General features: G+C 51.3%; 1 protein-coding gene across 6 annotated transcripts in view; it reads right to left on the bottom strand.

Moving 5' to 3' along the window:
* Positions 1–15374, bottom strand: part of WNK2 (WNK lysine deficient protein kinase 2) — a 144299-nt gene that overhangs the window by 86714 nt on the left and 42211 nt on the right. For all 6 annotated transcript variants that reach the window (XM_043453402.1, XM_043453404.1, XM_043453405.1 and 3 more), the window contains exons 3-7: positions 14411–14583; positions 13958–14178; positions 10278–10435; positions 7506–7594; positions 5071–5290 (exon numbers count right to left, since the gene is read on the bottom strand). In XM_043453402.1, the coding sequence (XP_043309337.1) occupies positions 5071–5290; positions 7506–7594; positions 10278–10435; positions 13958–14178; positions 14411–14583 (861 nt within the window). The remainder of the gene's footprint in view (positions 1–5070; positions 5291–7505; positions 7595–10277; positions 10436–13957; positions 14179–14410; positions 14584–15374) is intronic.

Below are 15374 nucleotides of genomic sequence, written 5' to 3'. Positions count from 1 at the left end.
GCTGGGGTTTCTGGAATTCTCCCCAACTCAGGCTGTCTCCAGGGACAGCCCAGGAGAGGCTCAGGCAGCTACCCATCAGGACCCCAGGAAGGAGAGCCTCAGACCCCAGTTTTGGGTGTGGTGATTACAGATGTGTGGGGAAGGGAGGGGAGGGAAAGGGAAGGGAGGGGAGTTAGACCCTCACCAAGGGCTGCAGCACCAGCACTGACCTACAAGGCCCAGCCAGGAGACAGGAGTAGCAACAAGCAACAACCGGGGCATTCACACAGGAGGAAGCCCCCACTGTGCAAATGCGGCCACTTTCAGCTCATCACAGGCACCCGGGGCTCTGGGCTCATTCTGATTCTTAACAGAGTGCTGGGTATGTGCTGGTTTTTATTATTCCTTAACTGAACACAATGATGTGCCGCCCTCTACAAGGATGCCATAGAGCATGGGGGTGTGCCCATGAAAAAGTGCTTTTAAAGGAAACACAGGAGCGGAAAGGGGGAGGAGCTGGGCCCAAGGCCTGTGCTGTGAACTCTCAGAGACACCTCCTGCCCATGAGTCCAGGCAGGTGCTAGAGACTTGGTGAAGACAGGACCACCGCTGTAGGCACAGGCATGCACCCAAGGGCCTGGGGGCCATGCGCGTCCTCTATGTTGAGCCATAGGAGGGATGAGTCCTCTCAGGAAGGTAGGCAGGTCCTGGGAAGGGGTCCAGACCACGTTTGGGCACCGCCGTCCTATAATTGAAGAGTGTCTGGAACACACCAAGAATGGAGCCAGAGCTGCAGGACGTAGCTGGTGTATCTGAGACACAGATGGCTCCAGCTGTCTGGGTCCCAGCTGCCTCCAGGACATGCCACCACGTGAATCTGTGTCGCCTGTCATTCTCATACCGCGGCTATGCAGTGTTCACGGGGGAATGAGAACACTGTTCATCACCTGTGCTTTCTGAGGTGCCTGCACGTGGACAGACACAAGCCCTCAAGGCCGCCCAGGGACCTACTTCATCTCCAAGCAGGGCTGTCCCAGCCCTCGGCCTGCCTCCCATCCTCTTAACCCTGGGACAGCTAGAGCTGCAGGCCAGGTACTCCCAATCTCCATGGTCCCTCCCGGATGCTCACCAAATGCAACTCACCCTCATGAATCTCAGCTCACAGGATACCAGCCTACACACGACCTTGACTGCTACTTATGTTTATGCTTTAAACTTCAGCAGAAAACATGGATGGACCAATGTCACAGTATGGAAAAAGAAAGGTCCTGAATTCATAGGACTGATAGGCTGGTAATTCTTTTCTTTTCTTTTTTTTTTAACTTTTTTAAAGTGGAATCTAAAAAATAATAAATCTATTGATATATATAAAACAGAATAGATTCACAGACATGAAAAACAAACTATGGTTACTAAAGGAGAAAGGGAGGGGGAGGGACAAATGAGGTCTAGGGATTAACAGATACAAACTACTATACTAAAATAGATAAGCTGGTAATTAACCTAATGCAACCCTCAGCAAATACGCAGCAATTCAACAGCACTATGCAAGGTCATAGAAAGATACTCTGGGAAGCCACGGAGCTAAACAATTCTATTAAATCCGATTATAGCAGAGGTGTCTGTTTCTAAGTTCAGGAATGTGACCAGCAGCTGGGAAGGAGTCCTGACATGGGCTCCATGCCATCAGCAGGACGTCATACCCTCCACACACACCAGCAGAGGCACTGGCTGCTGTCAAGTGCAGGGCACAGTCCTGGGTGGCCATGCACCTCCCACTCCTGTCATGCACCAACCTACTGCAACCACCTAAACCAAGCTCCATGGACCCCTCACCTGACATGTGCCCTGTCTCCCGAGGTCCCCTTGGTTTGTGACTCCCACACCTTACATGGCATGGCCAGCCTCAGCTTCCTCATCTGACCAGAGTTCCATGGTCCAGTGGTCAGCACAGGCTGGTCCCAAAGATATGCTGTCCACAAGAGCCTATGCAGGCAGTCTCCCCTCCAACCCTTGTAGCCCACCTTCCAGGGCCATACCAGGGTCCTTTCCTACTAAACTACCAGTGGCCTTATTAACAGAACTAGAACAAAACAATTTTACAATTTGTATGCAACCACAAAAGACCCCAAATAGCCAAAATAATCTTGAGAAAGAAGAACAGAGTTAGAGGGATCATGCTCCCTGACTTGTGACTATACTACAAAGCTGCGATTGTCAAAACAGTATGGTACTGGCATGCAAACAGAAATATAGACCAATGGAATAGGACAGAAAGCCCCCAAATAAACCCATCCACTTATGGTCAATTAATCTACCCTCCAAAGAGGCAGGCATACACACTGGAGAAAAGACAATATGTGGTACTGGAAAAACTGGACAGCTACATGTAAACAAATGAAATTAGAACATTCTCTAACATCACATACAAAAATAAACTCAAAATGGATCAAAGACCTCAGTGTAAGACTAGATATAATAAAATTAGAGGAAAATACAGGCAGAACACTCTTTGACAAAAATTGCAGCAATATTTTTTTTGGATCTGTCTTCTAGAGTAATGAAAATAAAAGCAAAAATAAACAGGACCTAACTAAGCTTAAAAGTCTTTGCATAGCAAAGGAAACTATAAACAAAACAAAAAAAAACAACCTACAGAATGAAGTAAAACATTTGCAAATGATGCAACTGAAAACAGATTAATTTCCAAAATATGCAAACAGTTCATATAGCTTTCTCTCTAGAGAGAAATATATATATCTATATATATAGATAGATATATATAGATATATAGATATATATAGATAGATAGATAGATAGATAGATATATCACTGACCCAGTGGATGTGAGTTTGAGTAAGCTCTGAGAGTTGGTGACGGACAGGGAAGCCTGGCATGCTGCAGTCCATGGGGTCACAAAGAGTCAGACATGACTGAGTGACTGAACTGAACTGATATATATATATGAAGCCCAATCAAAAAAAATGGGCAGAAGACCTAACTAGGCACCTATCCAAAGAAGACATACAGATGGCCAACAGGTACAGGAAAAGATGCTCAACACTGCTAATTATTCAAGAAGGGCAAATCAAAACTACAATGAGGTATCCCCTCACACTTGTCAGAATGGTCATCTTCAAAAGTCTACAAATAACAGCAAGGATGTGGAGAAAAGGGAACCCTCCTACACTGTTGGGGGGAATGTAAATTGATGCAGCCAGTTTGGAGAACAGTATGGAGGTTGCTTAAGAAATAGAGTTACTGGGAGGTGGGAGGGGGGATCGGGATGGGGAATACATGTAACTCCATGGCTGATTCATGTCAATGTATGACAAAACCCACTGCAATTTGCGAAGTAATTAGCCTCCAACTAATAAAAATAATTGAAAAAAAAAAAAAAGAAATAGAGTTACAATATGATCCAGCAATCCCACTCCTAGGCATATAACTGGAAAAAGCAAACACTCAATCTTGAAAAAAATACATGCACCCCAGTGTTCATAGCACACTATTTACAACAGCCAAGACATGGAAGCAACCTAAATGTCCATGGACAGATGAATGAACAAAGAAGACATGATACTGTACATATAAAGGAACATTCCTTAAATAAAAGGAATTTTGGAAAAGTGAAAGCCACTCAGTCATGTCCGGCTCTTTGTGACCCCACGGACTATACAGTCAATGGAATTCTCCAGGCCAGAATACTGGAGTGGGTAGCCTTTCCCTTCTCCACTGGATCATCCCAATCCAGGGATCAAACCCAGGTCTCCCACGTTGCAGGTGGGTTCTTTACCAGCTGAGCCACAAGGGAAGCCCAAGAATGCTGGAGTGGGTAGCCTATCCCTTCTCCAGCAGATCTTCCCAACTCAGGAATCAAACTGGGGTCTCCTGCACTACAGGCAGATTCTTTACCAACTGAGCTACCAGGGAATATTACTCAGCCATAAAAAAGAATGAAAGGATGTCAACAGCAGCAACATGGATGGACCTAGAGATTACCATACTAAGTGAAGTAAAGACAGATATAAACATCATATAATATCACTAATATGTGGAATCTTAAAAAAGGATACAAATGAACTTATTCACAAAACAGAAATAGACTCACAGACACAGAAAACAAATTTACAGTCACCAAAGGGTAACAGAGGGGAAGGTTAAATTAGGAATTTGGGGTTAACAGATACACACTACTATATACAAAACAGGTAAAAAATAGGACCTATTATATAGCACAGAAAAGTATATTCAATATGTTGTAAAAACCTATATTAAAAAGAATCTAAAAAAGAATATATATACACATATACATAAAAATACATAAACATATATAATTGAATCACTTTGTTGTACACCTGAACACTGTAAATCAACTATACTTCAATTTTTAAAAATACATTTTATTGATTCAAAAAAAACCTACTGGGGTTCAGGGAATCCACTTGTAAAGAAAACATCAGCCATACCTTTGTGTGACTTACTGCGTTTCTGAAAGATGTGCTATTTTCAAGGACACATTATTTTTTTAAAAAGAGGACATGCACTTCTGTGGTTACGACAGGTGCAGCCAAGTACTCACTCTACTGCAATAAGCATGTAGATTTTTACATTTGCTCAGATTTTCTAGTAAAAATTAGTGTCTAATTTATTTCTCACATATACTTCTTTCCCCCTGTGATATGAAGCATCTCTATACGCCTGCTCTCGCCAGGCTCTTCAGACCACCATGCGCCTCAGAAACAAAGTGAAATAAAGATCAAAACTCAAAGGCCTACATCTGCACAAAGTGAGCAAGAATCTGGTCAAAACAGGGCTCTTCCTAATATGCTAAAGTCCCCAGGGGCATCTCTGCACTGGTCCACAACATCATCTCACTGCACCATTTCCAAGGTGATGTCCTACTGTGAAGCACTGTGATTCTGACCTATGCTGTCCTTCACGGCTGCACTCAACAAATGGGGATCCTAGTTCACAAAACTGCACACCCACTGAGGGGCCATGCTCCTCTTCTGACTTCCTTCTAATGTTTGGAAACCACACACGTGCAAGGCACGCACCCAGATTTGCCAAGGAACAAGCACACATTACCATTTCCTGTGCCACATCATCTGGCGTCTCCCTCTCCAGGTCAAAGGTGAACTCTATGGCCCCGTTGTCCTTGGGCTTGCCCTTCAGTTTCTTAGGGTCCTCAACCCAGAGCCGCAGCGCGATGGTGGACTTCCTGCCATGGTCCTCCTCGGCCAGCTCCACCCTCACACCTGTGTCCTCCGCGAAGAAGGCGTGGCTGAGCAGGTCCTTGATCTCATACCTGGGAAGGAGGCAGCTGTCAGGTGGGGCAGGGGCACACCAGCTGAAAGGGTCCTGTACCTGCCCAGCAACCCCCCCTGGCCGGAAAGTCCTCTGATCATATCACTCACTGGGCATTTCTGTCCCCGAGGGCAGCACAAAACAGTACATCTGCATTCCCTAACTCTCAGGGGAAGAGGAAAAACCTGCTACTTGAACACATCTAACTACATACTATTAAGACCTTTTTTTTCCTCTCTCATTATAAAAAAAAAAATCTCCATTATTAAGAGATTTGGGTAATTCAGAAAAGAATTTTTAAATCAGGCTCTGCACTGTCCAGACAAAGCCTGCTGAGATGCTGGGGAGCTCTCAGCTGTCATAAGATACCGTGGATCCAGGTAAAACTGAACTGGACCTGGACGAGGCAAGCCCCATCCTCCCCAGCTCACCACCCGAGGGACCCTGACCTCCAAGAAGCAGGGATAATTTTGGAGGCTCCCAAGGACGGGAATGGGGGGGGTGTGGTGTGGCGTGTTGCCCTGCTAACCACTCTGCTGCCCAAATCCACATCCCTAAATGCTTGCCTAATTTCTGATCTCTGGCACAAACAGGTCCCGGTGCTGTCCAGGGCCTGGCTCTCTCCCAGCTTCCTGTCTGTGGTCACCGTGGGCTCTGAGTTCCAGTGGCCCATCACCAATTCTACTGAGGGCAACACATCCCACAGGCGGTGGAACCATGCCACCTGGAGAGCCACCGTGCATGAAAAGGGGAGGGAGGGGTGAGCAACCCTCACACAGGCTGACAAATGCCTGTGGGGACCCTGGGGAAGCCAGGAAGCCAGGGCCCCTAGGGGGGCAGAGGTCACAGCCCCTGGGGGCTCTGCCCTGATCTGGGAGGTGGTTTCTGTACTTTTCTGATGTGAGCTATAGTTCCCACTTTTTTAGTATTTTCTCTTTAAGAAACAAAACATGATAACGTGCAGGGGGCAAAAGAGAAGACTCAGGAGATCAGGACAGGCCTGAGAGATCAGGACAGGCCCCTACATGAAAGATGACAGAAAGGACAGTGGTCAATGTTGGGCGCAGTAACATGGGGAAGGGGCATGGGCTGGCTGTGCAAGAGCAGAGACGGAATATGAGGGGGTGCTGCTGCTGCTGCTAAGTTGCTTCAGTCATGTCCGACTCTGTGCGACCCCATAGACGGCAGCCCACCAGGCTCCCCAGTCCCTGGGATTCTCCAAGCAAGAATATTGGAATGGGTTGCCATTTCCTTCTCCAATGCATGCATGCATGCTAAGTCGCTTCAGTCGTGTCTGACTCTGTGCGACCCTAAGGACAGCAGCCCTCCAGGCTCCTCTGTCCACAGGATTCTCCAGGCAAGAATACTGGAGTGGGTTGCCATGAGGAAGAGGTATTAAGGGGAGACGTGGAGGAATGGGGAAGGTGGGAAATGGGCAGGATAAGGGGGCAGGGGAAGGGGAAGAGGGGGGAGGGAGATGGGAGAAAGAAGGAAGGGAGGAGGGATGTAGGGTTGATGAGAGGGAAGGAAGGAAGGTAAGGAGCAGAGAAGAGAGAGAGTAAGGAGGGAGGAAAGAAAGGAGAGACAGAGGGAAGAAGGAGCAGCGAGGAGGGAGAGGGAGGGAAAGAGGAAAGAGAGAGAGGGGAGGAAAGAAGGAAGGAAAGAGGAAGGCTCAGAACACACACTCAGCTTCCTGGCTGACCAGCTGAGGAAGGCAGGGCCTTGATCTGAGGAGGGAGCTGGTCCAGGGGCATCTGGAGGGCTCTGACTTGAATGTGGGACTTTGAAATGGGTCAGACAACAGGTGCATGAAAGACACAGCCTGGAGTTGAGAGAGAGGGGCAGGATGAGGCTCGACGGGAACCCTGGCATGGGGGTGTCCTCCAGACTGGGGGGATGGATAGACTTGCCAGGGACAACACAGAAAAAAAGCAACAAGGGCAGGATGAGGTCCCAGTAGCCCCCACACTCCAGGCTGGGTGGGCGAGAAAGCAGCCAGTAAAGGGGATGGGGACTCTAGGACAGCACCCAAAGCCAGGGTGCGTGTTCCAGGCAGCAGAAGTCAGGCAGGGGGCTGCCCTCCAACTGCCCAGTGGGCTTGTTGGGACCCAGTACGTCTGTGGCCTGAAGTGGCCTGTCTCCCAACCCTCGCCTTCTCTTGGGATGTGATTTCAGGCAGAGCAACAGCCCAGATCCAGCGCTGCCTGGGAACTCACCTTTCCTCCTTGTTTTTGCAGATACACTCCCCAATAATCTCCTTGATTTCAGGATCGTGCACTTTCTCAAAGCTGGCTGGCTTGATGCCCTGAAGACGACATGAGCAGAGTCACCTGACATAGAATTGGGGTCTGTTTCTTGCTCACTTCACACTCACCCCAGTAGAAGAGAAAACGGGAAGTGCAAGAGGCTTGTTTGGGGGTGGGGGACAGGGGCATCGTTTCATTCTAAGGCCCCGCTGAAGGGTTACTGGGAGTAGTGAGGTCTGAGGACGAGAAAGACTCAGGGGAGACTCAGAACAGACGTGAAGGATGCTCGCTCTGCCTAATCCAGCTCCGCACAAGGGAGCATTTGCACTCTTACTGCACAGAGGAGGTGGAGGTGGGGGAAGGCACACCTACCCAAGGACACACACCAGCCAGGCAGGACCTCCCATGCCAGCAGCCCAGAGGGTCTCAGAGGCTGGACAGGGAACCCTAAAGAGCTGGCCTTTCTTGCCATACCTCCCCGGAGGATGCAGAAGTCACTGTGTGGTCACTATTGCTGGCCAAGGGCCACCAGAGACTCTGGCCACACTGTGGTCACAGGCAGGGCTGACTTCCAAGGCCTGGTGGCTGGAAGGGGTTGCAAGCAAGCATCTGCACGATGAAGGTCCACAGCCGGCGGCCAGATCAGATGACTTTCAGGCAGCAGGAGCAGGAGGTGGCTGAGTACTAAAGCGGACCAGAAAGCCAGCGGGTACCAGCCAGAGGCATGGGGGGAGCAGGATTCCGATCCCACAAGCAGATGGGATTTCAAGAGAAGCAGGGGCTGAATGGCAGGGCTTATTTGCAATCTGCCCAGGGAGACGTTTGGGTGGAGGGGATCCTGGCTTTTGAAGATTTGGAACACAGTGAGGGCTCAACCATCATGTTCTTCCTCCTTCAAAAAGACTGTCTTCAAAGGTTTCGTCCTGGCTTTTTTTTTAAGCATACATTTTCCCACAGAGAGGGATGGGGGAGAGGAGAAGTGCACCCTGGGAGTGCACGTGAGGCCCCAAAGTACCCAGCAAACTCCTGCCTAGGACATCTGGCCATAACCAATGGGTCATGCTGGGTCTGACATGCAGGGGAGTTTGTGCAGTAACAGACATAGCCCTTGGCTTTAAAAGTGGGCAAGAAGTCCTCCTTGAACATGAGACCCCCGTGTTACTCCGCTGAAGCCAACAGAAAAAGAAATTTAATTATGCCAGAAAGAAAGGCCATAGTACTAACAGGGGAGGGAACCAGTGGTCTGAGAAGCTATAAACCCAGGTAAGTGTGCACATAGACCATCATTTAAATCTCTGGAAGGCAGTGGCAGAATGTGCCAGAACAAGGTGTTGTTTTGAAGGGGTTCATATCCCTGGGCTCAGAAGCACAGAGTTGGGGCAGCTTGGAAGAAAGGGAACCAAGACCCTCCAAGGACTGGAGCAGATGCTGGAGGCTGGACCAGTGTGTGAGTGTGGTGGGAGGGCCCAGGGGACCCAGAGCATGAGGGTGTCATGGCAAACAGAGGAAACACCAAGGATCATGGAAGGCACCTTTCATCACATTTCCTCAAGGAGGCAGGGTAGGTAGGGCCTTGCTTTACTCAAACCAACACGGGTCCACGTAGGAGCCTTGGGACCCTGACCAGTGTCCTGTTTCCCAGGGCCTAAATGGGGGGCAGAGGTGCTGCTGAAAGAACCCAGGTGGCTAAGGAGTATGTGCCCAGGAGACTCAGTCCCTGTCTCCCCAAGCCCATCAGAGGGACCACCATGCCATCCACACACGCAACCAGGACCACGGTCAGCAGCAGCTCCACCTGCACCCTGGGCCCCAGCGCTCCACCAAGGCCTGGCAAAGAAGCCCTAACCTCCCTTGAGTCCCTCCCTGTCCCCCTGGAGGACCACTGCCCATGGCCGAAGGGGCACCTCTCTGGTCAGCACCTCTGGGGAGCTGCACACCTCTGCGGGTATCTGACCCACACCCACTAGTGCCACTAACCAAGGATTCTCTCTTTCTACCTTGCACCCTCAGCAGCACAGAGGAGGTGCTTAGAGTGAGAAAAATGACTGATAGATAACTGAAAATGAAGACTCAAAGGACAGTAACAAGCTGTGACCTGTGGGGAGGGCTCAAAGTAGAGGGCGGGATAAGGGCAGGTGCTCTGGGGTTCCAAGAGCCGTGGCGCCTCACGCTTCTGCAGAAGTGAGGAGGCTGCAGGGAGGTGGGCGCTGGCATTGGGGAGAGGCAGCCAGCACTCGGGTGGCGGGGCCTGGTGCCTGCAGGTACAGGTGGACAGTCAGGCACCAGGACCCAGAAAAGGCACAGACAGCCCCAGCCGCCCTGGGATGGGTGCTCCTGCTGCGTTCCCCACCCAGCAGGACGGCCACAGAGGGAGGAAGGGATGCTGTTTTCAGAGCTGAAACCATCTGATCAAAGTCTAGGGATATGCCAGAAGACAGGAAAGCCAGCAGCCTCCAGGTGGCACAGAGGAGGGTCTCTATGGACCGGTGGCCTGGGCCTCCTGGAGAGGCCCCTTTGGTGCTCCAGCCCCGCAGCGCTGCCTGAGGCCCCAGTGAAGGCTCCAGGGCCCACCCACAGCCCACGTTACAACTGCTGCTACCCCAAGGAAGCTAGGAGACCCCCTACTAGTCCTCTGATTCTCCATCTGTAAAATGGCTTCCTTCCCTTCTTCACACAGCTCCTGTGACACAGAGCTCAAAGTGGGACACACAGCCAGCCCGTCACAGTGGCCGGGGGACTCACACAGGTGACCTTCCTGTAGATCTGGGCAGCATTCTGGCACTCCGCGTAGGGGTACTCCGAGGTGGCCATCTCCAACATGCACATCCCGAAGGCGTACACGTCCACGGACTCATCATAGTGCTCCTCGTACATCTCTGGTGCCATGAACTCGGGGGTACCTGCACCCAGGAGCAGAAGACGCAGGGTCAGTGGTTGCTGGGCCCCGGAGCCCCCTGGGCCTCTCATCAGAGTCCCGCACCTCCTCCCCCATCCACAAGCCAGGACGGGCCCTGCCCCCATGCTCCCCGTCATTGGTTCTAGAATCCAGGATTCAAACAGGATTCTGCTTTACTGATGGAAGTTCCCCCCAAATCTGCCCCCGCGTCATACCCTCCCAATTCTAGAGTGGATCAGTTTATAGCGCCATCCCCTGATCACAGAGCTGGGAGACCATTACTTCCCAGGAGACAGGGTCTGTGCCAGAAATAATGGAGGTGCCTCTCTTTGAGGAGGCAGAAATCTGAGCATATCCCTCCTGGCTACAGGTCCGGATAACCCAGAGCAGACAAAAACTTGGGGTCACCACAGAGCTACATAAATTGTAAAAGCCCAGAAAGGCCCCCATGTCCCTAGATAGGCAGAGCATCCCTGACAGTGATCCCCTTCACTAAAGATGGCTGCCTGGGGACAGCTGGGCAGGCGCCAATCATCTGGCAGGTACCAGCAACGTGTTATGGTGAGAACTGCCCACCCATTCTAAGCACAAGAGATTTTAAAACAAAGCTTACTCTGAATTTTTAAGGACATGATAGACTCACATAGGCTGAGTAAAATAAGCAAAACATATGATTGTACATGCATGCTGACCATCCCATATAAAACAACAAGCACAGACCAAAATGACTCATCTAGAAGGTGGGGTTATGGCTTTTTCCTTTAGTCTGGTGTTTTTAATTTTTCTGTGACAAATATTTGCTTTAAAAATCACAGACTTTATAAAAAAAAAAAAATCACAGACTTCTTATTAAAAAATAAAAAAAGTCCAACTGAGCATCTGTCAAGCTGAATGCAAAGAAATAGGGCCATCAATTTCAATAAGACTGCTTTTAATTTCAACTTCTCCATCTTTGTTGACCTTGGAAGATTCTCCAAACGTTCCAGTTTTTTTTTTAAAAGCAGATATAAAACAGTACAAACTAGTGTGTTAAAAAGCATGAGGTTTGGGGGTATCTTGCATGCAGGTAGATTAAGGGTGATTTTAATTTTTTCTCCTTTACCCATAATTTCAACTTAAGATGTATTATATATTTACAAAAAAAGAGTTAACAGTTTGGGTAAAAAATGGAAAACACAAGAATCTATGTTGAGTTGAGTTACACATACGCATAAAGAATTATGGAAGATTCTATCAGAAATAATGATGAATGGAGAGAGAACTGGAGTTCAAGGGATCTTGCACTGTCAATTTTCATCCTTTTGGGTTTTTGAACCATACGATAATACTGAAAATTTTGGCATTTGGCCATGTCCATCTACAAGGATAAGAGAGAGGAGCCTCAGGGCTGCTGGCAAGCAGCTGGGAGCAAAGCCAGCTCAGAGAGGACCCAACTTACCTGTTCAGGACTCCTGATCAATCAGCTCAGTCTCTTCTGAGACCCTTGGGAACCAGAAATGCTGCTTTGCAAGAAATACCCCAAGGACCCAAGATGTCCTGACTTTGTGGGAGTAGAGTGGACAGTGGGTGTGTGGGGGGCCCAGCTCCAAGGTGGGATGGTGGGAGATGCCAATGTTGCACCTGTGCTAGGGCCACAGACACCGAACTTTTTTCTCTTTCCTTACAACAAAGCTGTTTACATCTAAATGTTAAGAATGATGTGTGTGTGCTAGCACCCAAACACACATGTGTCCGGGGACCTCTGGGCGCACCTCCTGAGCCCCACAGCTCTGCATCCCCCAAGTTCCAGCCTCCACGGCTGTGAACACCCGCAGGAAGGACTGCGCCCACTTCACCTCCACCCACTCAGGGCCCGGCCAGCAGAAACACAGTGACAGCACACCATGACAGCATCAGATCCAAGTGGCCCTCAGGGACAAACCCCACAAGGGTCATGGGGAGCCTCTGGGAGGCCGCCACCACCAGATATCTCAAACCGCGTCTTATCTGCACAAAACCTCTCTGACGGCTGCACCTCGAATGGGTCCACAGTATCAACTGCCCCCCTGTACCCTGGACAGAGCACGGAGGGAAAAGCCTCATTCACAGGCCTGGGGGATCCTTCACCTGACCACACACCCCAGCTCAGCTGAGGCCCCTTGCTGAGGACAGGGCCCTGCTGCCCTGTCTAAACCACCTGTTTAGATGTGCTGACCAGCCTCCATTTACAAAAGCGTGGAGCTTTGAGGGCTCCAGCTGAGCAAGAGGTGGGGTGATCAGGGAGCCCCGTGGAGCCAGACACTGTGTGGGGCTCACTGTGCCTCCAGAAACATGCAAGCTTCATCTCACCCCATCACATCACTCAGCAACTGGAAAGTCCATTTCCAAGAGGAAAAAGAGCTGTCAGAGAAGCCCTGACTTCCAAGGCCAAATCTGCAAAGCCTGCCTGGACACCTCTGGCAGCTCAGAGGCTTGGTGGTGTACCCCCCAAACCCCTAGGTCCCCCAGCCAGGCCCTTACCTGCTACACCCATTTCATAGATACGGAACTGAGGCCTTAGTCAACCCTTGCATCACCACTCAGCTCCCCTATTCAGCCAGAGGCCTCACATTGACAGGACACCTGGTGGCTACCTTGTCCTAGATGTTGTCACATCCCAAAACCACTAGCCTGCCAGAGAAGTTTCCAGATTCCCAGCACTTCCATTTTCCACAAACAGGTCAAGTTCTGTCTCCAACCATACCACAAAACCATGAACTTGCCAAGCCCTAATCACCTCTCATCTTGCTGTGTGGGAAGAAGCCATCACATCATGGCATGGAGGAGAGCCTCTCCCAATCTTACCTGATCCAAGCTTCCAGAGCCATACCCTATAGCCACCTGACCCTGCAGCTCACTGGCACTTTCCAGACATCCTGAACCCAACAAATGGCTGTCCCACAGCCCCTTCAAGTACATTATTTGCAAAACCCAGGAAGGGCTCCCCCCAGCTCTGGTGGACACACACTGCCTGCTGTGTGCAGGACCAAAGCCGACCCCACATGGGGCTGGCATGAACTGCAGACCATGTCTTCACGACAGCCACAGCCACAGAGGAGCTTCTCTGAGGAGGATAAGAAATGCAGAGGCAGTAATAGCCAGCAAACTGCCATCCACATGAAATCCCTCAGCCCCCATGCCCCTCGTGCTCACTCCATGCCCCAAACTACCCCAAAGATTCCCTCTGTGGGTCTTGGGGTCTGGGGCACCCTCCCCACCCTCAGTCCACTGAAGGCAGCTCCAGACTCACTGACCACAAAGTCCCCACATTCTTCTATCCTCCAGATCTCTCTCCCGCACCCAAGTACCCTTAGTGTCCACAGGCCCTTGGGTGCCAGTGAGCCTCAGCACCCAAGGGACACAGCTAAGGGACTCACACACAGGGCATCCAGGGTTGCAGCCAGCATCGGGGGCACAGGCAGAGAGCCAGCACTTGCAGGGTGGTGATCCTGGGGGGGTGGGGAGGTACCCCGAAGCACAGGGGCATAAAGAGACAAGATGGGCTCACCTATCACACTTTTAGCAAAGGATGCTCTCTTGAGGGTGGCCAGGCCCAAGTCGCCAATCTTCACAGACCCTGTGGGCCCAGTGATAAAGATGTTGTCACACTTGAGGTCCCGGTGGATGATGGGGGGCGTCCTGGTATGCAGGAAGAGCAGGCCCTTCAGGATCTGCCGGCACCAGCTACGTAGAACCTTGGGCTTCATCACCTTGAACCGCTTCAGATACCTGCAGGTGGGGGTGTGGCTCACCCACGGCTCGTGTGGGGAAGGGGCCCCCAGTTGCTGAGGGCTGTGCATTTATTCCCCAAACAGGGGCACTTCTGAGAAAGGGCTGCTGGCCACACCAGCCAGGACCACCCCAAACAGACGCAGGCCCGGGGCCTCAGCCATTGCAACTCTTGGGCCCCAGGCCAAGCCCACCCCAAGGGCCCGACTGGCAGGGTGGGTAGCATGCTCACGTCTTCAGTGTCCCCGAGGTCATCAGCTCGGTCACCAGCACGATGCACCGCTTCCCCCTGGCACTGGACTCCCAGAAGTCATAGAAGCGCACAATGTTGGGGTGCTGCAGGCCCTTCAGCATCTCGGCCTCCTCCTTGAACCGCTGCCTCTCTAGTTTGGTGAGCTTCCGGTCCTAGGGAGAAACACACACGGGCTGAGAGGCCCACTACACAGCCTCAGGCAGCGGCCTTCCAGGGAGCAGGGGCCGGGACTCTGCCAGGCCGCCCTCTCGGCTCCTAACACACAGCCCAGCAGGAGGAAAGGACTAGACATCTGGGGTCGAGGGAAATCCGACCCAGTCCCAAGCCCTTCCCCGCTTTCCCCACAGAGAGCAGGGCAGGCCTGTGATTCATAAAGCCAGCACAACTACTCACGGTTCTCCAACACCTGGAACATCAGACCCTGATATCTCATCGATTTCAAATTAGCTTCTCCCTGCTCAAGAAGCTCAGCAAAAAGGTCTCTGGGAATCAGAGACACCTCCAAATCCCACACGGCGATACTCATGTGCTTCTTCCCTAAAAACACCTCTGAGAGGCAGCATCAAGATGGCGGAGTAGGAGGACACAGCGTTTGCATCTGTCCACAACCAGGGCACTGACGAGGCCCTGGTGCGGGACCCTGGACACCTAAGGGGCGGGGGGAACCCCTGAGCAACCAGGTAGGACGTGGGAGGGAGGGAGAGAAGAAGAGTGGCGGTGGGACCAGACTGGCACCACTGAGGGTGTCTGGAGGAGAGGGAAGGTTTCCACACTCAGAGGAGCCCACTCACCACCAAGGGATCAGCGAGGACTGGGGGGACCTTTGGGAGGCTGGGGATCGGAAGGGAACACAGCCCCTCCACCCGCTCAGCCCCGGGGAGTCCATGGGGGTCCTGGGCCTGAAAGCCCCACCACCCACTGGGGCCCCCTCCAGCTGCACAGA

Source organism: Cervus canadensis, chromosome 30 (assembly GCF_019320065.1).
Source record: "Cervus canadensis isolate Bull #8, Minnesota chromosome 30, ASM1932006v1, whole genome shotgun sequence".
Classification (NCBI taxonomy): Eukaryota; Metazoa; Chordata; class Mammalia; order Artiodactyla; family Cervidae; genus Cervus; species Cervus canadensis.
The sequence above is the reverse complement of the archived record's forward strand: the minus strand, read 5'-3'. Positions and strand labels throughout refer to the sequence as shown.